Raw genomic sequence first — 23,634 nt, 5'->3', positions numbered from 1 at the left:
CTGACTGAGGAGAGGAGTAGCAGGACCCTGTGCCACCTATACGGATTCGCCTTGCCCCAAACCTGAGTCTCCAAGGCTAAAAAGGACTGAGCCTACTGAGGCAACAAGGTATTTTGCCACACACCATACAGAATTTCTGCTTGACAAACTTTTGAGCACTTTGGATCCAGTTTGCAACATAAACCCCCTTTTCAGTAATTGAATAGAGCCCCTTACTTTTGTACAGCTAAGAGATCTTCTCTAATGTTCCTATTTAGAGGAGAGAGATTATTTTGTTCCTCAGTACTTTCTTGTGAAACTTGTTTCAAGGCTCTTGATAGAACTGTCAAACCTGATGTTTTCTCCTAGACATGGTAAGAAACAAACCAGCAAAGGCAGATTCAGACATCTACTTTTCTATTTAGTAAAAGCTAGCTATCTTTGAGAAGACCACTAACCGCTACACTGTCTAGATGACCCCTATCTCTGGAAATAGAAGATGGTAGAATGTTTCTTGGAGTATGGAGCATAGAAACCTGGAGATCTCAAAAGCAGCTCTTAAATCTTTCAACTTCCAAAGTCTCTTCTCTATCTTCTGACAGACGAGTCAAGACTTCCAAAGGGGAGATTGTCTATTACTATTAGCACCCCAAAGAAAAAACCAGAAGATCTCAGTCATGACATAGGCATGCAGCAATTCTCTAAAAACGACCATATTTTTGGAGTTTAAAGTACCCACCCTCCATACACCCACATCAAATAGCACTTGAAAGCTTATTTTATGTACGTTTAGATGGGGTATGATGTGGAGCTGCCAAGTGATGTTGTAAGCCTACAGGCAAAGTGCAACAATGTTCCCCAAAATGAGAAGGTGTCATTTTTTTGCATAGTTCCAGAAACACAGCCACATGACTATGGCTACACTTTGTAATGTTTAAGCTAATTTCAACACCTTAATATGGTGCTTATTAGTCAAAGCTAACAAATAACAATGTATTGAAAGATTTTTATTAGTTTTGCATGGGCAAGTATTTTTTTTCCAGAAGTTATGAAGCTGTTTAGCGTATGGCAAAAATGGTGAACATCAACATTTAACCAGTAACCCATTTTTTCCCCCCAATTCAGTTCCAGTTCAGGTTCAGTAGATGAACAACATTATGGTTCAAGTTTGGTTCCAGCTCACCTCAAAATACTGTCTTGAACCAGTTCCACTTCAACTCCCTAGTCTGCCTGATAGAAGGTTTTAATTTGTAATTGCCTACATATGCAGTACTAGTCTAAAAATATTCTAGAAACTACCTTTTTTAATTCAGTGACAATGATGCACAGGTCAGTGTTAGTGGCAATACACAGCTTCATATTATGAATATGCAAAAGCTATGAGGGAAAGAAGCGACCTAAAAAGTAGTAGTAAAAACAGAATCCACAAATAAGTCCTTGCCTGTGCACTGAAGAGGGATGAAGAGCATGTTACAGCTCTTATCACCCATATCATCCACAATATGACAAACCCATTTGACTCTGAATCATATCCACAGGTGCTTAGCAAATCTACTGGACTGCATGTAACATCAGATGTACAAGAGTCTCTACTGAAAATAGCAGATGTTAGTGAAGAACAAATTGAGAGGTGCACTTGATTCTGATGGGACACGTAGCTTCTTCAGCCCAGTCAAGAAATCTGGCATCAAAACATTTGCTGATATGGCCAAGAAGGACAAGTATAGGTCTGGCAATGGAGGGATAATCACAGAAGCTTTTACTCCAGACATTGTTTTCTGCAGAGCCCTGTCCTTAGCAAGATGCAGGGATGACATCTCAATGGCAAGTATTCCACCCAGTAGAACCTGTGCCTATGTCCCTCTTCCATGCTGATGGAACAATGAGAAGAACAGACAAAGCTGAATTAGGGTATCAGCTGGAAGCTCAAGCTGAAAGAATCCACAAACTAAGAGCATGCCACAAAGAAACCAGAGTGTACATCAGAAATGTCATGTATGTCATACAAATGATGCCTAGAGACAAATTCCACACATTCGATGAACTAGCTGATGAATACTTGAGACAGGTCCTAAATGGATTTGACAAAGCTAATTCTGTAATTGAAGTCTTTGATAGATGGGACTACAGTAACTGTGAAAACTTCAGAAAGAGTGTTGGACTAGATCTAAGGTTGGATGCAAGAAATACCAAGTGAATATCCTGTGCCTCCATGGAAAAGTGTCTAAAGTGGCATCCAAGAAGCAGCCACTTGTAAAATCCCTCTGTTCCTATATGGTTCAAAATGCACATGCAAGCACATCCAACACAGACCGTCTTCTTGCTAGAAGAGCAAAGTCTATCACCAATAGAAATCTTGAAGTCCAAGATTTGTACAGTACTCACGAGGAAGTGGACACAAGCATGCTTCTGTATGCTGAATTTGCCAATATCGCTTTTGGGTCTCTTGGTGTCAAAGGAACCGTAGTAATTAGGTCACCTGATACAAATGTTTTGGTGCTTGCTGTTTACTGCTTTCCAAAATGGAACAAACATAACACGGATTGAAACATGCTGGTAACAGTGCCTAAGTGACAAGTGTCGCTTCCTACCTGTGTGTGCAATCAGTGATGCACTCACTCTTTACTTCTGCAACACATTTCCTATTGTACCTGCATTAAACAGGATGTGACTTCCTATTTGGTATCAGGGGCGAAAAAATCTGTGTTTAATGTTGTCAAAACAAAGAAAGCTTACCACTTCAGAGATCTTGCCACATTGGGAAAGACTAATGGACAAGCCACAATTTCTGCAGCAAGGAAGTGGGTAGCAGTGCTGTATGACAACAGTGAGAAAGAAAAGGAGACCAAGAGACTACAATTGCTTGCACCCTCAAACAGGACAAGTCATTGGCCAAACTCCCAGCATGTGAGGACAGTTTGGAAGAATATGTCAAAAGAAAACCTTTGCAAAGATTGGATGTCTTTGCACAGAGGTAAACCAGATATTGGATCATCACTGCAACATGGATGGAAAAATGTGGATGAATTACTTTCTGTATTCTAGGGCCCAACGGCTTCTGAGTTTCTACATGATATTTGTGCTTGTGCTAGTAGGGGTCACTGTACAATCAACTGTATCTGTAGTCAGAACAATCATAGAATCATAGAATATCAGGGTTGGAAGGGACCTCAGGAGGTCATCTAGTCCAACCCCTGCTCAAAGCAGGACCAATCCCCAACTAAATCATCCCAGCCAGGGCTTTGTCAAGCCTGATCTTAAAAACTTCCAAGGAAGGAGATTCTACCACCTCCCTAGGTAACGCATTCCAGTGTTTCACCACCCTCCTAGTGAAAAAGTTTTTCCTAATATCCAACCTAAACCTCCCCCACTGCAACTTGAGACCATTACTCCTTGTCCTGTCCTCTTCTACCACTGAGAATAGTCTAGAACCATCCTCTCTGGAACCACCTCTCAGGTAGTTGAAAGCAGCTATCAAATCCCCCCTCATTCTTCTCTTCTGCAGACTAAACAATCCCAGTTCCCTCAGCCTCTCCTCATAAGTCATGTGTTCCAGACCCCTAATCATTTTTGTTGCCCTCCGCTGGACTCTCTCCAATTTATCCTCATCCTTCTTGTAGTGTGGGGCCCAAAACTGGACACAGTACTCCAGATGAGGCCTCACCAATGTCGAATAGAGGGGAACGATCACGTCCCTCGATCTGCTCGCTATGCCCCTACTTATACATCCCAAAATGCCATTGGCCTTCTTGGCAACAAGGGCACACTGCTGACTCATATCCAGCTTCTCGTCCACTGTAACCCCTAGGTCCTTTTCCACAGAACTGCTGCCTAGCCATTCGGTCCCTAGTCTGTAGCGGTGCATTGGGTTCTTCCGTCCTAAGTGCAGGACCCTGCACTTATCCTTATTGAACCTCATCAGGTTTCTTTTGGCCCAATCCTCCAATTTGTCTAGGTCCCTCTGTATCCTATCCCTGCCCTCCAGCGTATCTACCACTCCTCCCAGTTTAGTATCATCCACAAATTTGCTGAGAGTGCAATCCACACTATCCTCCAGATCATTTATGAAGATATTGAACAAAACCGGCCCCAGGACCGACCCTTGGGGCACTCCACTTGACACCGGCTGCCAACTAGACATGGAGCCATTGATCACTACCCGTTGAGCCCGACAATCTAGCCAACTTTCTACCCACCTTATAGTGCATTCATCCAGCCCATACTTCTTTAACTTGCTGACAAGAATACTGTGGGAGACCGTGTCAAAAGCTTTGCTAAAGTCAAGAAACAATACATCCACTGCTTTCCCTTCATCCACAGAATCAGTAATCTCATCATAGAAGGCGATTAGATTAGTCAGGCATGACCTACCCTTGGTGAATCCATGCTGACTGTTCCTGATCACTTTCCTCTCGTGTAAGTGCTTCAGGATTGATTCCTTGAGGACCTGCTCCATGATTTTTCCGGGGACTGAGGTGAGGCTGACTGGCCTGTAGTTCCCAGGATCCTCCTCCTTCCCTTTTTTAAAGATTGGCACTACATTAGCCTTTTTCCAGTCATCTGGGACTTCCCCCGTTCGCCACGAGTTTTCAAAGATAATGGCCAATGGCTCTGCAATCACAGCCGCCAATTCCTTTAGCACTCTCGGATGCAACTCGTCCGGCCCCATTGACTTGTGCACGTCCAGCTTTTCTAAATAGTCCCTAACCACCTCTTTCTCCACTGAGGGCTGGCCATCTACTCCCCATGTTGTGATGCCCAGCGCAGCAGTCTGGGAGCTGACCTTGTTCGTGAAGACAGAGGCAAAAAAAGCATTGAGTACATTAGCTTTTTCCACATCCTCTGTCACTAGGTTGCCTCCCTCATTCAGTAAGGGGCCCACACTTTCCTTGGCTTTCTTCTTGTTGCCAACATACCTGAAGAAACCCTTCAATCGTCCCTGAACAAAACTGCACAACATGCCAAGGCAATGAAGACTGTAGTAACCCCTGCACTCTGAGCTGAGAATGATGAACAAGATGACGATAATGATTTTGACTAAAAATGTCACCAGAACTATTACATTTCAATGATACCTGTAAAGATTTTTTATTAAATTTTTGTTTTACCCTTTAGATTGTTGTTGTGATGCTTTGAGGTCACTAAGAAATCCAATTTTATGTCTTGAAATAACAGAGTCATTAAACTAACAGAAAACAACTGAAAATATTTCAAAGTGGCCATTTTAACCTATTGATGGTGTCATTGTTTATCCCCATATCCATGGTAACTGCACCATTTGACAGCACTACATCATACCTCATCTTAAAAGCTTTCTAATGATGTATAATATGCATGGTTGTGGAGAGGGTAATTAAGTTGACCAAATCGATGATGTCTGCTGGGGTGGTGTTCACCTGCAATGTGGTTACACTTCCACTTGCTGGGCTCTGAAGAGGATGATAATGACTCACAGTACCAAGAGGCTGAGTCCTTAGCAGACTTCAGGTCTCTGGCTTGAATTCAGCACATAGGCAACCTCATCATGCAAGACTGTTTAACCACACAGGCAATGCTCAAAGAACCACCTAAAATTCTGTTTAGGATATCTGACTTTTTTGTTAAATTGCACAAATGACACATTTTAGCAAACTGTAAATCAAAAGTAATATCACCATCTTACAAGAAAGCACCAACTTAAACTTACAAAAGCAAGAAAATTCAGACTGTAGGCTAAAAACACCAGGCCAAAGTTATATCTGTCCAGTCCCGTAGGTTTGACACCTTCCATGTCAAATAGACTGGTAATAGCAAAGTCCATCATGAAATTCTTGTGAGTCTTGCTCTTCTCCTTTTTCAGGTTATAGAAATTTCTGCTTGGTCACATGTTTTTAGGGATGGGTGGAAAAAGCAGGAAGGGGTGGTTGCTGTTGTGAATGTCGTTATGAATTCATCACACAGCTCTTTGGAATGTCTCTACAGTATAAACAAAAATACTCTACACACAGTTTACATACCACAACGTACAATATGCATAAGGTTTCTTTTAACAAAAGATATTTTTGAGGAACAGCAGCACACAGATCTTCAAAATCAGTAAACTATTTTCATTTCTGTTATTAAAAAATTCTACAGTGTGTTTTTAAAAGTTATATACATGTGCACCCAGGTAAGACTTTGTGGTGCAAGCTCAGACCTGGCATAAGCAGACGTACCAGCTATGGAAACCTCTGGTCTGAATAAAGTGGTGATTCAAGTTGCACACTGAGAGTCCAGATCTCTGTCAGCATGAGTGCTGGAGTGCAAAGGCTTCTTTAACCTATATTTGTGCTCCCCGATCCTCCCTGTTGGGGCCCGATTTGACGCTCACATCACTTACAGCTGCATCAGGGCTGATCTAACCTTCTTTGGCTCATAACAGCCCATTAAGAATGAGCTTCAGCAATACCTTTACTCTCTCCCCAACATGCCCCCATGCTGCTGGTGAGCCAGCAGAGCCAGCTGATATGGCACAGAGCTGGTATAGTCAGCGCTGCACTAGCCAGAGATTCCCCTGTGCCAAGGAAAACCTCATCTGGCCTGATAGAGCAGCTTTCCAGTCCTTTTGCACCACTGGAGAAGCACAAAAGGACCAGAGCAAAAACCAAGATATGGTCGAGGGAGTTAGTGTATATAAAGCAGAGTAACTTGCACTGATTTGGCATGCAGTGTATGGAAGCATGCTGAAGAAACAGAAGGGGACCATATAGACAAACAAGATAAACTAGAAGCGCTAAACCCGTTTATTTTATTCTCTCCGGTGAAATGTTTTTCTTGCTACATCGCCACTTTGTGCTCCCACTACATGAAAGTTAGTTAGATTCATTTTGCATCCCTGTAACATCCCAAACCAATGCAAATTATACTTTTTTTTTTTTTTTAAATTCAGCTACATCTTTTTGCCAGACTAACACCACTATTTATGTCATTGCTGACTTTGGAGTAATATGCCAGAGTTTCAACATATGTGCTTGTGGCTGAAATATAAATACTCTAAAAATGAGACTTTATAAAGGAGACACTTCCACTCTTAACACTATTAGCAACAGCAGACACAGCTACTGTATAATACTTGAACACAGGACTGATATGTGAACGTAATATTCTCACATTAAACTGAAAATCAAAATATACTGTGAAGGGCAGAAATCTTTAAAGAAAGAGACTAGTTACGACAAACTTTTAAATTCATATTTGTACCTCCAGAAATAAATATACTGCAATTATTTCTGTAATAATAACAAGACTGTTTTATGTAAGTATTGCATAACTCAAAATATGTAACATACATGTCAATATGACACAAAACAAAAGTTTCCATGTTTTTGTGATCTGTTCACCATGTCTGATGCACTTGTTTCTTTATAGAGTATTTTTATTCTAAGCATTTTTTGCAAAGGAAATATTTTTATAACAAAGTGATACAAACATTCTTTGGGAACAAGTGCTGCACCCTGCTCTGCAGGTGAAGGGGAATCAGGGAATTGTTCCCTTTGCAAAACAATAAGGCAGGATAAATGTAGCACTACAAGGACTGGTAGGTTGGGAAACCAGTTACCACCTTGCCGAATGCATTGGGACCCTGGGTACCTCGTGTGTCCAATACCATCAGCACCAGCTGGCAGCAGGACTAGGGCCTAGATTTCCTCTAATTGTGAAAATAAGTTTTTCAATTTTCTGTTGACTCAAATGATACTTTGAGCCAGGAATAAGTCACAGTACAGGGTTTCCCATCAATATCAAGGATACAAAAATCAAGGAGATAGTGAAGTAAGAAAAAATTAGGATAAAGTACATATTTACACTAAAAAAACCTAATTATGTCATTTGAATGTACTCAAAATGTTCAAAGAGGAAAATCTGTCACTGACAACTCACTTTTTAGACAATATGCATTAGTCCAGACTTTATTTCAAAACATTCTAAGATTTTATTGAAATCTTAATTAATTTATTAATTCCAATTCAGCAGTCTCTCATTGGAGTCTGTTTTTGAAGTTTTTTTGTTGAAGAATTCCCACTTTGAGGTCTGTAATCGAGTGACCAAAGAGATGGAAGTGTTCTCCGACTGGTTTTTGAATGTTATAATTCTTGACGTCTGATTTGTGTCCATTTATTCTTTTACGTAGAGACTGTCCAATTTGGCCAATGTACATGGCAGAGGGACATTTCTGGCACATGATGGCATATATCACATTGGTAGATGCGCATCATCAAGGATCTACAACCTATCCTGAAGGATGACCCATCACTCTCACAGATCTTGGGAGACAGGCCAGTCTTTGCTTACAGACAGCCCCCCAACCTGAAGCAAATACTCACCAGCAACCACACACCACACAACAAAAATACTAATCCAGGAACCTATCCTTGCAACAAAGCCCGTTGCCGACTGTGTCCACATATCTATTCAGGGGACACCATCATAGGGCCTAACCACATCAGCCACACTATCAGAGGCTCGTTCACCTGCGCATCTACCAATGTTATATATGCCATCATGTGCCAGCAATGCCCCTCTGCCATGTACATTGGCCAAACTGGACAGTCTCTACGCAAAAGAATAAACGGACACAAATCAGACGTCAAAAATTATAACATTCAAAAACCAGTTGGAGAACACTTCAATCTCTTTGGTCACTCGATTACAGACCTAAAAGTGGGAATTCTTCAACAAAAGAACTTCAAAAACAGACTCCAATGAGAGACTGCTGAATTGGAATTAATTTCCAAACTGGATACAATTAACTTAGGCTTGAATAAAGACTGGGAGTGGATGTGTCATTACACAAAGTAAAACTATTTCCCCTTGTTTATTTCCCCCTCTATTGTTCTTGTCAACTGCTGGAAATGGCCCACCTTGATCATCACTACAAAAGGTTCCCCCCCGCCCACCCTGCTCTCCTGCTGGTAATAGCTCACCTTTCCTGATCACTCTTGTTACAGTCTGTATGGTAACACCCATTGTTTCATGTTCTCTGTGTATATAAAATCTCCCTGCTATATTTTCCTCTGTATGCATCCGATGAAGTGAGCTGTAGCTCACAAAAGCTTATGCTCTAACAAATTTATTAGTCTCTAAGGTGCCACAAGTACTCCTTTTCTTTTTGCGGATACAGACTAACACGGCTGCTACTCTGAAACCTATTTTTATGTTGTTATTCTTATTTTATTATTGTGAAAACACAATCTGTAACATTATCCTTTAGTTTTCAAAATGGAAGCACAAAAGGATTTCAGTAAAATTCTCCAGCCAGACAGGTTGCCTGATTGTATATACTTAAAGGTGGGTAGCCCAGGGGGAGATACCCGAGTTAGCAAGCTTGAGCCAAAATTTTTTAAATGTGGGACTTTGGCCTGAATTTCAGACATGCTAAACAACCCCAGCTCCCTCTGAAGTCAGCTGGAGATTCAGGTACTCAGCACCTTTGGAAAACCATGCCACTTCTATTTAGGTGCTGAAATATAAAATGTGGAGCCCAACCTTAGGCAACAAAGTTTGAAAATTTTGGCCTGTATCTTGATTAAACACAGACATTTTCGCTGAAGTTCTAGTTGATTGCTTACTCCACGTGACAGGTTCAACAGTAAATAAATTATGTCTTCCCTAGCAGAGGTACACAGGAGGAAGCAGAGGGCTCAGGCAGCCACTTCTGCCCTAGCATACCCACGCTGGAGGCAGCCATAATGTAGTGAGCTAATGCAATGCCTGCTGCCCCAGAAAGGATACATCTGGATAGGCTGCCCCATCAGCACCTGCTTTGCTGAGGGAAGTGCTGATTCAACCTTTTAAAAAAGCATACAGCAAGAGATGTTGTTCAGCACCACCTCCCACCAATATCCAAGCATAGTATGCTTGACATAGGCATAATGGGGCAGATCCTCAACATACACAAATTATTGCTCAATTAAAATCAATGGAGTTATGACAATTTACACCAGCTGAGGATCTGGCCCAATGCCTCTAAGCACCACCACTTAAGATAGCTAGTGACCCTTTCCCCAACCTCTCCATTTTAATGGCATAATTAAGACCTAAGTTTTGTGAAAAACTGAACAGCTACAGATAATATAGAGCAGTTGATGTGCTCCATGAATTCCAGTCTTACAGAACATCACATGGTGGTTGGTTGGTGGCGTTAGAGAATGTTTCGGAAGTGCCCTCAACATAGAAAGCATTATATAACTTTGTTATTATTGTGCAGTGATCACGCTTAACGTAGAAAAAGCATTTGACTGGATCGAGTGGAGCAATATAGATATGTTCTGAGATGGGTAAGGCTTGAACAGAATTTCTGAAATTGGTCTTATGTACTAGCCCTAAATCACTGAATGTCATTCTCAAAATTTTCACAGGCAGAGACTCTAAACAGGAGTTCCACCTGTTACGTAACATGGCAATAAAGATGCCTACTCAAATTATAACAAAACAACTAGAGTAGATTGCGTAAAAGTAGAAAATTATATAATTCATATTAGTCCTGCACTGCTGTCATCCTCTGATTCCCGGAATAAATGAAACTTTGCAAAAATTATATGAGCTCAAAGATTTATTCCCATCATGTATGGATATGAAAATCATCATCAAGGCTCAGTTTATAAAGTTAATCAGTGGTGTGGAATCCTCTAGTGAATAGATTGGTGCAATGGTCAAGTACATCCCTAGAGACTTGAGTTCCCATATCAGATTGCAAGTGAAAATTAGTTTGGCTGTTTCATCTGAGTCTCTATTTGGGTATTTTGGAAAGCCAATAAATACATAATCAGCCGTATGAGGCGTCTGAGGACGGAATAACACAGGACACTGCCAATCAGGACTGAGATGCACTAGCACAGTTCTGTGAAAAACCTTTCTTCCTGGTTTCTTGACTCAGGCTAGAGCCAAGACTCTCCCCTCACTTTCATGAACACCAATTCACTTTCATATTTTTAAGGAAAATAATTATGTGCATACAGTTCTGTAATACAGTTTAATTGTAACACCATAGCATGCATATTGTGCTCTCTCCTTTCACTAAACATTTACAGAATAATTTTTACTAAAATATTTTTCTATGCATTTTGAGCCCACTGACTTCAATAGTAGTTTATTAATGTTAATGGAAAGTGTCATTGATTTACTTACATGTATCATAATTACAGAACAGATGTTTGACAGGTGAATCAGGTTTTAAATTTAAAAATTAGCTTTCTAGGTGACTGCATTATTGATAATATTGTACTGTTATTACATTTTGGTATGATCTATGAAGTCATATCTGGAAAATTAAATATCAAAACAACTAAATGGCATAAATGTTTTACTGTTTCTATATAGACCTGGCTTTTCTGCTTAGGCACCTTCTGTTATTTTAAATTCTAATTTTTAACTATTTCTAAATTGTTGCTTACTCAAGAATTCAAACTACACTTGAAACTATGTAAGACTTTATAAAGCAGAATAAAACATCAGCATAGATTATTTCTGCAAAACGTCCTGGAGCCTTTTGATGTTGATGGGGGTTTTGATATTGACTTCAATGAAAGCAGGTGCGACAAAGTGGGAATTTTTTGTACTATTTGTACTATTGTGTGTGCGCCTCAGTTTCCCCGGTGTGCTTTTACGCTGTGGGGGCGAAAAAGGACGGTTTGCTCTTAGGACAGGCTAAGAGACAAGGGTGTGAGCATTGCCTATCTGTCTGTGGCTAGATCCCCATATCAGTGGAGCACTTGAGAAGACAAACGCAAATCCAGTTGCTCAGACATTGAGACCTAGCAACCAAGGACTCAAGGGATTTGGATCTCCCCACTTCTCAGAAGGTAGGATGAGGAACATTCCCTAGCAAGAGAACAAATTACTTGGAAGGTGTGAGGTGGGGAGATAAGAGTTGACTTCTGGAAGGACTCAGGGCTCACATCTTCAGTATGACCAGGAAGTCAGATGGAGAGACAGACAGAGCTTGAACCAAGAGTTCACTGTATTTTGGCTGGGCTCTGGGCTAACCAGAATGAACTATGCTCTTTAATCTTCAGTTCTCTCTACTACTGTAAAGACTTCCTACCCTGCGTTCCAGTTCACAAATAAATCTAACTGTTTTTACAATGCTGTATGAGGTGTATTAATCCCTGAAGAATGTTCAAGTCTCCATCAGGACTTTGTCTCAGTTGGACTCGCTGAACGGAGCTCATGGTGTGAATCATGAATGCTGAGGGCCCAGAGGTGCAGTCTAAGGAGGCAGTGAAGCCACATGGCTTACCCTGAAGGAAGAGAGAGACCAGTAAAGGGGTCTGGCACATGTGAGGGGTTCCTCCTAGAGACTGTTTGAAAGTTGGGGGAAAAGCACCAATCCTGTGGATCCATGATAGCAGGATGAGACCCATAAAACAAATGAACAGATGGCCAACCATTATAAACACATCATTTTAATCTATAGCTGCTCTTCATCCACACATTTTGGTACTGTTTAACTATATACCAATAAACTCTGATAAACATTGTCATTCACTTTGTATTTTCATATACAGGGATAATCCCACTCACTCGTTTCTTTGACTCATTATTCTACCTGTGAGTTTGCAATCATTCATAGCTCTTAGAAATTAAAACAAATTAGGTATAATACGATGTTCACCACTGCAACATAGAATCAGAAGAAAGAAACTGCCCTGACTATGCTCTTTGGAGCACATATACACTAATAGGTCTGCTATTCCCACTGATTTCTGAGACAACTCCCACTGACTTCAATCAAAGCAGGACGGGGTCCTAAGTAATACATGCTCGTGTCACAGACTACATTAAGGGTCTGGTCTTGCATTGCAGTCAGTGGGACCACTCACCTAATTAAGGGATTACATGACCAGCTCCCAAGCTAATACTTAGCTACAGTAGGACAAGTGAAAGAATGATTCACCTTCCTTTATGTAATAATTCTCATCTTATTTTTCTCTGATTTTTAAACTATTTTATTCTCCCCAAAAGACAAATACTGCTTGAGGAAAGTGTTTTAGAATTTAATCAGTGGGCTAAATCCTGCAGTCAAACACACAAGACTCTCCATTGACTTCATTTGTTGTTATTAGTACAAAGTGCCAGCGCCATGGTATCTGGTCTTCAGTATTTCAAATAAGAGTAGAACCACTTGCTTCCCTGCGGCCTGCTGTTTTAAAAGAGAATGGAGAAGAATCTGTCCAGTCACATGAGGACTCAAGATCTCCTAAGTGAACCAGATGGAAACACCTGAACAAAGAGATGCATTTTAGAGCAATTTCTAAATGTGTCCAGGTATGTGCTTAAATGTATTTCTGGGGGGAGCAAATTCCAAAAGGCACAGGCCTGCTTGAGAGAATGCCCTGCTTGCAACTCCATTAGATCTGACCCACGGGCCACTGAATTCAAACATTGCAGATGCATCTACATCAGCTGGTGGGTTGGGGAATAATCTGATGGTCATTACAGTCACCTCAGTTAAGGTAAATATATATTACATAAGCACCTTGAATTTCATCAAGCAGCTGAATAGCAGAGAGTGCAGAAACGCAAGTACAAGTGTGATGTGTTTTCACCTGACCACCCCACTCAAAGGGGTGGCTGCACTGTGTACTAGCAGGAATTTCCAACTGGTTTTTACAAAGAATCCTACTAGAGTCCATTTCGGCAATCTTGCCAAGAGGTCATGAAACATGGATAACTGAGATAAGATCTATATATGGGGAAAAACAACAACAGAAAATCTCTGCCATTTGTAGACTGGGAGCAGTGATGGTTCTAAGCAGTGTCCCTATGTTGTGGACCACTTTGATAATGGTTCAGCAAATACCCTCTGTTGATGGAGAAGTTACAGACTTTCCCAGGTCCTGAAAGCTATTCCTATTGAGCGTTAGCATCAACTTTGTCTTGTCCAGACAAAAGGCAAAGATTTCAATCTAGATCCCTGCTTCTGTGAGCTTTGTATGGTGGTGTCTGGGTCAGACATATCAGCAATATACTGATGACATTGCAGCCCATATCATCTCATGATTCTCTCAAAAGATTCATACAGGTGTTGAATAGAAAAGGATAGGGTCCTCTGGAACTCCACACATGAGGGCCCAGCTAAGGAAGAGCAGACACCCATCATCACCATTTGGGAAGGACTAGAAAGAAATGAGCAGGATCGCTCTAAAGTATTCCATCCACATCTGCTATGACAGGCAGTTTGTGTAAGTAGTATCTCATGAATGATAGCGTCAAAGGCTGTTGAAGATGGAGGAATGTCAGCAAAGGTGACTGGCCTTTTTCCAGTGCCCTTGGAACATCAACCATGCCAATAAGAGCCATTTCCATGCTGTTGCCTAATTCTGAATATGTCAGATCTGAGATATTTTTGGAATTGGTTTGCTATCACTTTTTCAATTATCTTTCCTAGAAAGAGGAGGTTAGTTATTCAGGACACTGGTGTCCAGAGCTGATTTCTTTAACAGAGCCCTGAAAATACTTTTTTCACAGTAGCCGACATTCCTTTCAGCCAGAATGGGCACAGATACAGTTAACATGAAGTCAGGCAAACTATTTGCAAAGCTGCAAGTTTCTCCACTTTGGATATAGGTTTACAGTATGGCTGCCCTCTTCCACCTTCACCTTGTTATTCCAGATCTCATAAGGGAGATTTCAATTCCTAAATCTGGACAATTTAGTGCAGATAATGCAAATACAAAGGCAGAAGAAAAAAGGTCTGTCTTTCTCCCCATGCTGACTGCTGCACAGCGTTGCAAGAACTCTTTGTGTCAGAGACAGATTAATCGCTGGACCTCTCACAGAAACTCCCTAGTGTTCTTCTCACTTTTTCATTTGTTACAGGTAATCAAATCAAGGTGACCTACTGAAGATGGCTCAGAAGAAAGGAGCATGCTGGTGGTTGTGTAGAGCTGAACAGTTGCAGAGATATATCAGACAACCTGTACTTTGGAATGGATGAGAAAAGACGTATCTTCCAGGGTATCTGGAAATTAACAGGATCAATAAATCTCCATAAAAGCAGTCATCAAACCATGACAGCAATTGTTTCCCAGTTCCATTTCCTTGGCAGTGACAAGTTCTAGAACATCTTGAACACCTGGGACCAAAGATTATTTGTTCTAGACATGAGTTGGCATGAGGACCAAGAGGCCTTGTGCCAGCAACCCACTGGTACACCAAGGGATGAATTATGTTGATTTGTGGTGGTTCAGAATGCTGGTGTAATTCTCTGGAGGTGTCATTTGTTCTCCAGAATTTAACTTTCATTGTTTTACAATGAAAAAACCATTCACTAGTTCTTACAATTGTGAAGAAAACTTTAAAAATGTGAATCAAGTATAAAGTGATGTCTGCCTGAGTCTGCAAACAGCCTGAAACGATAACTCTGATAGAGGTATGAACCAGTCAATTCATCTCAAAGGTGTGCTAACTTTGAAGCCTAATTATAATTTAAATTTTCAACATTGTTAATCAAGGCTGAGCAAATCATGGGAGAGGGGCAACAATATGAATCTCTCTACAGTCTAGAGAGAGTGGTGTTTTGTTTCTCAATTGTCTTAAGTGGCTGAAGTTTGGACTATGTATGGAGCTTAGAAAGGTACCTTTCATTCCCCCCGCACCACCACCACAACCCTTATCCTGCATGCAAAATGAAATCTCCCAGGACTAACTGTCATGGGGACTTCAGTACACGGCTTGACAATATCTCAGTAAACTTCAGAGCACTGTGGAAGTTTGATATATACATGAAGACTGCAGCTCATTATGCTTATCAGTATGGTTTAATAGATAAATACACAGGAAGATTAAACAAAATGGAATCAGTACCACGCAGATTGCGGATAAAATTTAAAAGAAAACAAATAAATATATAAAAACATCCACCATGGAAACACAATTAATGGTAGTCTGTTCTTGGAGCTTAAGTTTAATCATAATTGAGTGGGGGCAATCAATGGTCCTTCTTGAACATCCTCAGTTACAGAACTACTACCCAGAGATTTCCTTTATTCTCTCACTGGCTGCATTTAGGGAAGGCTACAGACCGCAGCTAGAGTTCCCTTGTCTTGTTTTTGCATCTTCTACCCCTTTTTTCTCCTTTCCTCTAAGTAATTTGGAAATTAATCCATTTGAAAGAGGAGGGAGGTTTTTTTAGATGGCATCACAAGGAGAAAAATTGAGTCCTTAACCATCTGATTTTGTTTTTTACCACACAGTGCTTAGATGTATTGTGATAGGTGAACTATAAATGCATTGATTTAATATACTGAAGCACAATAGGTTTTTGTAATTGCATTTTTATGGATAAGCTCATCTGGCATTGGCTGATCACCACATCTCCTTCTTTTAAACCAAACAAAATTTAACAGATCAGTAGTATTACAAGATTCTTTTCCCCCATTGATACATATGGGTATTTTTGCTGGTCCCAATCCTGCATTCATTTGCACACATGGTTAACAGAGGAAATCACTGGGACAGCCCACATGCCTAAAGTTAAGCACACCTGTAAGAAACTGAAAGATCAAGAGGCCTGTGAGAATTACAAATCCACATCAAAGGGAAAAAGACCCCCATGGTGAACAAGTGTCAAATTACTACACCAAAATTCATCAGCTATAATAACTAAATCTTCATTGATTTTATAGCACCATTAAACACTTTGTAATACCATCAGAATGGAGTTTTATAACATCATGGTAATTGCACATTGCAGGATCAAGGCGTCCTGCTTTGAAAATAAACGTCTACTCATTTTACGTAAATGCCTTGGATTTGTATTGGTATTCATTTAGAAATTGGAAACCATTACACTGTGACAACATTCTATTCTCCTGACCGTATCTCTTCAGCAGAATATTATATCTTATTATTTCTCATATACAGTGTAGCACATAAATATGTGGATTTTTAACATGGATCCAAAAGAGCAGTTACTGACTGTGACAGCAAAGGCTACTTTCAGACTAGTTTGTAGCTCATTGACACAATAGACCAGAATGTCTCCAAAGGAACCAATAAGATATGTTTTGTCAGTAATGTTCCCCAATTATGGTTTATTTTGTTAATATTGCTGCTGTCCAGAGCACTGTGGAATAAATCTTGATTTCATGTATGTGGGCATGGATTGCCAGCAACCAACCACTTCACATACATGTACAAAAGTGGAAAGGAATTTTGCAAGATACATGAAAATATGTCTTAGTCCACATGCTTAAAATCCTTAAAGAAAAACATTACTGCACATGTGAAATAGCATTCTAAATAATATGCTAATATCAACACTGCCAACCTTAATTCCAGAATATAAAATAATGGCTTGTTATACTTTATTTTTAAAGTCTAAGCCTTTTTGAATTATGAAAGCATGAATCATGATTTCAACCTGTACACATCGCTGTTTCTTTCTCTTTCACGTTCATAGCCCTTAAACAGCTGAACTGATTTTCTCGACAATGTCTAAACAAAAAGGGCAAAATAGCATGGCTGTAAAGCTGAGACCTTCTTTGACAAGTTTTAGTCCGGAGCAAATTACATCCAAGTTATAAAGTCACTGAAAATAGAGGTTTACAATGTAAATGCTGACACAACCTTCATGAAAGCAGCAATTGCAGGCTCTCCATGCTATATTATAGCTCTCCGGGTGTATCACTTGAAAGTACATGCCCACTCTCCCCCACCCCAAAAGATTAATCATTGCTTAAAAATACATGGAGAGAGCACAGTGTAGATAAAGCTTTTCAGTGTCTCTTCCTCCCAGTACCACTCAGAGGTGATGAAAACTCACCAGACGACAGGACCATCTCCATCAGGCAGCTGAAACTACAGCGCACGCGATTAACATTTTGCTTTACCTTTTCCGTTTTTTTTTTTTTAAACAAGGAAAGATCGACATCCCTGAAGACGGAGCATTTGGCTGGGGGGGAGGAGGAGAAAGAACCGATCCTTGGGATCGCCTGCACTTTGCAACCCCACAAAGCTGGAGCAAGGCGGGCAAATAAATAGGCAGACAGCACAGGTTAACATAAAATAACCCCTAGCATCAACCCAAACTACAGCAACTGGGGGGGGGGGGTGAGCCCCTCCAGGCTCGGGCTCAGCTTCCGGACCCATTTGCAGAAATCGCCCTTCCCCACCACACCCGGGGGGCTGCGGAGGGGGTGCCGGAGGGAGGGGAACAGCGGTCCATGCAATGGCAATTCCGGCGCACTGGCTACTCACCGGCCCCCGGTCTCACCTAGGGGCGGCGGCGGCGGCAGGGTGGGGGGCGAGCCCGGCCGGGCTGGGCGGGAGGCCGCTGCTCTCGGGGATATTTCAATGCTGCAGCTGCTATCCCTCGCCTTTGTGCATCTTGCCTTGCCCCGCGGAGTGAGGCAGGGAGAGCGCGGCGGAGCCGAGCACAGCTGAGCGCTCCCCCGCTCCCCTCCCGAAGCCAGCCGGCACCGCCGCGCGCGCCCCCGCGCAGCCAGCACCGCCGCCTCTCTCCGCGCGCGACCGCGGCGCGCTCCGGGCCGGGGCAGCGGCGCGCTCCGCGGCCGCTTGCCCTCGCGCCGGGGGGAAGGGCCGGGCCGGGGGGCGCGCGCTCCCCCGCACTCCGGGGCTGGCTGGGTCCCGGCGCCGCGCTGGCTGCTGCTGCTACGCGCCCCCCGCCGCCCCCGCTCGCATCCCGTTACTATGGTTATTCGCGGTGTCTCCCCCGCGCGGGGAGGGGGCGGCGGCCGCTCTGCAGGCGCCCACATGCCGCCCCGGGGAGCCGGCCGCCGCCGCCTGCACCTGGGCCACCATGGGGCTGCTGCGCAGGAGCCGGGGAGGCTGCGGGCAGCCGGGGCACGGGGCTGGGGGTGTCACAGAGGAGACGGGTGGGGTTGGAGGTAGAACCGTCCCCCCCCCCCCCCCCCCGCAATGGCGGGCCAGAGACAAATCAGCCCCTTCCTCTAGCGGGAATGGGGTGGGGGGCACGACAGCAGGACCCCGAAAGTGCAGGGCCAGGGGAAAGTCACTGTCTGCAGCGGCTGCAACTTGCAGAAAGGAGGAGAAACCCATTTTGTTTCCTACCAGCTGCCAAACAGCTTCCCTGTCTCTCCTCTCAACTCAGCCACTTTGTTTTACATCACTGTTTAAATACATCTTAGCAAATCTAAAATTCATGAGTTAATGTGAGCAGATAACCACCCCAGTGGATTGTTTCCTTCAGGAAAGGCGTCCCCCTAAGCACCAACAGCATCCACAAATAAAGGAAATATAAAACAAAAGATAATTTCCTTAATATTTAACTTTTAAAAATGTCTTAGGGCAGAATTGCACTCACAGATCCCCATGGTGGCTCTCAAATGTTATTTCACTCCCCCAAGGGAAGTTCTGTGTATGTAAGATGAGCACATTATCAATCAAGGTCTGCCCAGTGGGTCTAAGAGCAGAATTTTGCCAAGTCAAAATATCTTACTACAGTGAGCTAAGTGCAATGATGTGATGTGTGTGGTTTCTCGTGAAAATTACAGTACTTTGGTACAGTTCCAATAGACTGCAAACTTTACTCTAGGAACTAGTGGGTTAAAGAACTTAGGCCCTTATTTTGCAATTGAACCCACATAGCCTCAGTAGGTCCACCCGTGTGGATTGGAGGATCAGGGCCTAACTTTTTAGATGTTGGGTTTACTAAAAACAAACAAAAAAAGTGAATTTAGTGGTTTTGCCCCATATTCTCAATTTCTAAACATCTGAAGTCACCACACTAAAATTTTGTATGATTTGCAGTCTCTGCAAAAGAAAGACTAAGGCCTTGTCTACACTACAAAATTAAGTCGACCAGGCTAGATTAGAAGAAAAGGAGGACTTGTGGCACCTTAGAGACTAAGGTGCCACAAGTCCTCCTTTTCTTTTTGTGGATACAGACTAACACAGCTACTACTCTGAAAAAAGGCTAGTTTAGGTCAGCGTACAGTCACCACAGTAATTCAATTGGCTGTTGGTGTCCACACTATCGTCCTGCCGCTGGTGAGTGAGGCATGTCCTCAGCAGGAGCACTTGCACCAACCTAAGTGGAGCAGGGGGGCTCAAGCTGTGAGCCCCACATGAGGCTGGCAGCCAACATGCAATGTAAGTAATGCGGTGTCTACATGGACACTGCGTCACCGTAACGATATCAGCCTAAGCACTATGCCTATTGCAGAGGTGCAGTTATTAGGTCGGTGCAGTGAGCAACTTACTTTGGCGGGAGCAACGTTGTAATACAGACTCTTAGGCCTGGTCTACAGTATGCGGTTATTTCAGAATTAGCCGAGTTACCTTGAAATAAAACTGGTTCTGTCCACACGACCAAACCAGTTTTTTCAATTTAAAGGGCTCTTTACTCCGATTTATGTACTCCACCTCGGCAAGTGGAGTAGCGTTAAATCAAGATCGCAGTTCCGGGTTACAGGTACTGTGGACGCAATTCAACGATATTGGCCTCTGGGAGCTATCCCAGAATGCTCCCTTGTGACTGCTTTGGACAACACTCTGAACTCTGATGCACTAGCCAGGTAGGCAATAAAAGCCCTGGGAACTTTTGAATTTCCTGTTTGGTCACCATCAGCACAGGTGACCATCAGCACAGTACACCATCACAGGTGACCATGCAGAGTCCACCATCTCAAGAGACCACGCAGTCCCGGATTCGCAGACGAGCTCCAGCATGGTCCGAACAGGAGGTACTGGATCTCATTGCATGTTGGGGAGACGAATCTGGTATGTCAGAACTACATTCAAAAAAAAAAAAAAGGAACGCAAATACGTATGCTAAAGGCTCCAGGGCCATGACAGAAAGAGGCTACTCCAGGGACACAGGGCAGTGTTGTACAAAAATCAAGGAGCTCAGGCAAGTGTACCAAAAAGCCAGGGAGGCAAACGGGCGCTCTGGGTCACAGCCCCATACATGCCGCTTCTACCATGAGCTGCATGCAATTATGGGGGGTGACGCCACCACTACCCCAACACTGTCCGTGGACACCTGCAAGGGGGGAGTAGCACGGAGCGGGGAGGATGAGTTTTTGGAGGACAAAGAGGAGGAGGAGGAGGACAGTGCACAGGCGGCAAGTGGGGAATCTGTTTCCCCCCCTAGCCAGGAACTATTCTTAACGCTGGAGCCAATAGCCTCCCCCCACTCCCAAAGCATGCTCCCGGACCATGACCTTGGAGAAGGCACTTCTGGTGAGTGAGAGCTTGATCGGAGCCACGCGGTGTGGGGTGGAGGGAAACCCAGACGCGCTGGGCTGTTCGGGTTTAGTTTAAAGGGCTCATCCCTGCTCAGAGCCTCATCGGAGCCCCGCGGTGTGTGTATGTGTGTGCGGGGGGGTGGGTGTTGTGTGAAGCGATCATCCCAGAGAGCCCGCAGGCTGCCTGCAAGCTGAATTCTGTTGCCTGGCTGCATGTGATGGCTTACTCACACCAAAGTGGCAGGCACTTCAGTATAGAAGGCAAAATGAGACCTTGTACAGAAAGAACATGTGCTGTGTACTATGAATTGCCTGTTTTACTGAGAAACAGTGTCCCCTTTGTTCTCTAAAATGTATCTTTTAAAATACTACCCTCCCTTTTTCTCCTCCTGCAGCAGGTGCAAATGTTTCAATGCGGCCCCTATGTACTCCGTCCCAGAGGCTGGTCCAGATTAGAAGGTGGAAAAAATGAACTCGGGACGACATGTTTGCCGAGCTCATGCAGTCCTCCCGCACTGATAGGGCCCAGTTGAATGCGTGGAGGCAAACAATTGCGGAGTCGCGTAAAGCGTTACATGAATACGAAGAGAGGAGGGACGCACGCGATGAGAGCAGGCAGGATGCTATGGTCAAGCTCATGGGGGAACAAACTGACATGCTCCGCTGTATGGTGGATCTAATGCGGGAAAGGCAGCAAGACCACAGACTGCCGCTGCAGCCCCTGAATAACCACCCTCCCTCCTTCCCAAGTTCCATAGCCTCCTCACCCAGACACCCAAGAACATAGGGCGGAGGAGGCTATGGGGACCCACACAGTCAACCCCAGAGGATTGCACAAACAGCAGAAAGCTGGCATATCTTAAATTTCGATTTGGTTTCTGGACCCCTAACCGAACACCCCCCTACCCCCCATCTAGCTTCCGATTTCTCTCAATGTTTTGTGCAACAAATTATAAAGAACGGTTTTTAAACAATTGTGACTTTATTTCCTTTCATATATATATATATAGGGGGCAGGTAACTTTAAGAGAAACAAACACAACTGTTACACCCTACCCTGGCCAGTCATGAAACTGGCTTTCAAAGCACACCCTGCTGCGCTCTTCTAATTGCCCTGTTGTCTGGCTGTGTGAAACTGGCCCCCAGGCGAGTTGCCTCAACCTCCCACCCTGCCATAAACGTCTCCCCCTTACTCTCACAGATATTGTGGAGCACACAACAAGCAGCAATTACAATTGGAATATTGGTTGTGCTGAGATCTAACCGAGTCAGTAAACTGCACCAGCGCGCTTTCAAATGTCCAAACGCACCTTCTACCACCATTCTGCACTTGCTTAGCCTATAGTTGAACTGCTTCTTACTACTGTCCAGGGTGCCTGTGTACGGCTTCATGAGTCATGGCATTAAGGGGTAGGCTGGGTCCCCGAGGATAACTATAGGCATTTCAACATCCCCAACAGTAATTTTCTGGTCTGGGAAATAAGTTCCTTCCTGCAGCTGTTCAAACAGACCAGAGTTCCTGAAGATGCGAGCATCATGCACCTTTCCCGGCCATCCCACGTTGATGTTGGTGAAACGCCCCTTGTGATCCACCAGTGCTTGCAGCACCATGGAAAAGTACCCATTGCGGTTTATGTACTGGCCGCCCCGGTGTTCCAGGGCCAAGATAGGGATATGCGTTCTATCGCCCCGCCGCAGTTAGGGAAGCCCAGCGCATTAAAGCCATCCACAATGGTCCGCACATTTCCCAAAGTCACTACCCTTGATAGCAGCTGGTAAATGATTGTGTTGGCTACTTGCAGCACAGCAGCCCCCACAGTAGATTTCCCCACTCCAAACTCATTCCCGACTGTCAGGAGTTGTAAGCTTTCACAGGGCTATGGCCACTCACTTCTCAACTGTGAGGGCTGCTCTCATTTTGGTGTCTTTGCACTTCAGGGCAGGGGACAGCAAGTCACAAAGTTCCATGAAAGTGGCCCTACGCATATGAAAGTTTCTCAGCCACTGGGAATCATCCCATACCTGCAACACTATGCGGTCCCACCAGTCTGTGCTTGTTTCCCGGGCCCAGAATCGGCGTTCCACGGCATGAACCTGGCCCAACACCACCAGGATCTCCCAATTGCCACATGCCGTGCCGTCTGTGTCCATGTCCTCATCACTATAGTAATCGCACTGTCGTCGCTTCCTCGCCCAGTTTTGCAGGTACTGCACATACTGCTGGATAATGCACGAGGTGTTTACAATGGTCAAAACTGCCGCGGAGATCTGATTGGGCTCCATGGCTATGGCGCTTGCACAGGTAATCCTGGAAAAAGGGCGTAAAATGTAGGAGAGTAGAGTGGCAGCGGAAGCTGTGCTGTTCAGTTCACAGTAGCCGAACAACGGCTGCAAATGGTTGTCTTCTGTGGCTTTCACGGAGGTGGGAGCCCAGGACAGACAACATGGAGAAGCTCGGAAGCGTGGC

The 23,634-nt window shown here is 43.6% G+C and overlaps 2 protein-coding genes across 11 annotated transcripts in view; one reads left to right on the top strand and one right to left on the bottom strand.

The window, feature by feature from the left end:
* Nucleotides 1-23,634, bottom strand: part of ANKS1B (ankyrin repeat and sterile alpha motif domain containing 1B) — a 749,199-nt gene that overhangs the window by 114,626 nt on the left and 610,939 nt on the right. The window contains exon 1 of one of the 10 annotated variants that reach the window (XM_074941841.1): nt 18,196-18,220. The exons of 8 other annotated variants lie outside the window; for them this stretch is intronic. The gene's annotated coding sequence lies outside the window, so the exon portion shown is untranslated. Of the gene's footprint in view, nt 1-18,195; nt 18,221-23,634 lie in introns of those variants that run through there. One more of the 10 variants, XM_074941842.1, reaches the window with a different exon arrangement.
* Nucleotides 20,357-23,634, top strand: part of LOC141995136 (uncharacterized) — a 32,696-nt gene continuing 29,418 nt past the window's right edge. Inside the window, exon 1 of the mRNA XM_074966019.1 lies at nt 20,357-21,162. Within this exon, the coding sequence (XP_074822120.1) occupies nt 20,589-21,162 (574 nt within the window). The 5' untranslated portion in view covers nt 20,357-20,588. The remainder of the gene's footprint in view (nt 21,163-23,634) is intronic.

This window comes from Natator depressus, chromosome 1 (genome assembly GCF_965152275.1).
Source record: "Natator depressus isolate rNatDep1 chromosome 1, rNatDep2.hap1, whole genome shotgun sequence".
NCBI lineage: Eukaryota > Metazoa > Chordata > Testudines > Cheloniidae > Natator > Natator depressus.
The sequence above is the reverse complement of the archived record's forward strand: the minus strand, read 5'-3'. Positions and strand labels throughout refer to the sequence as shown.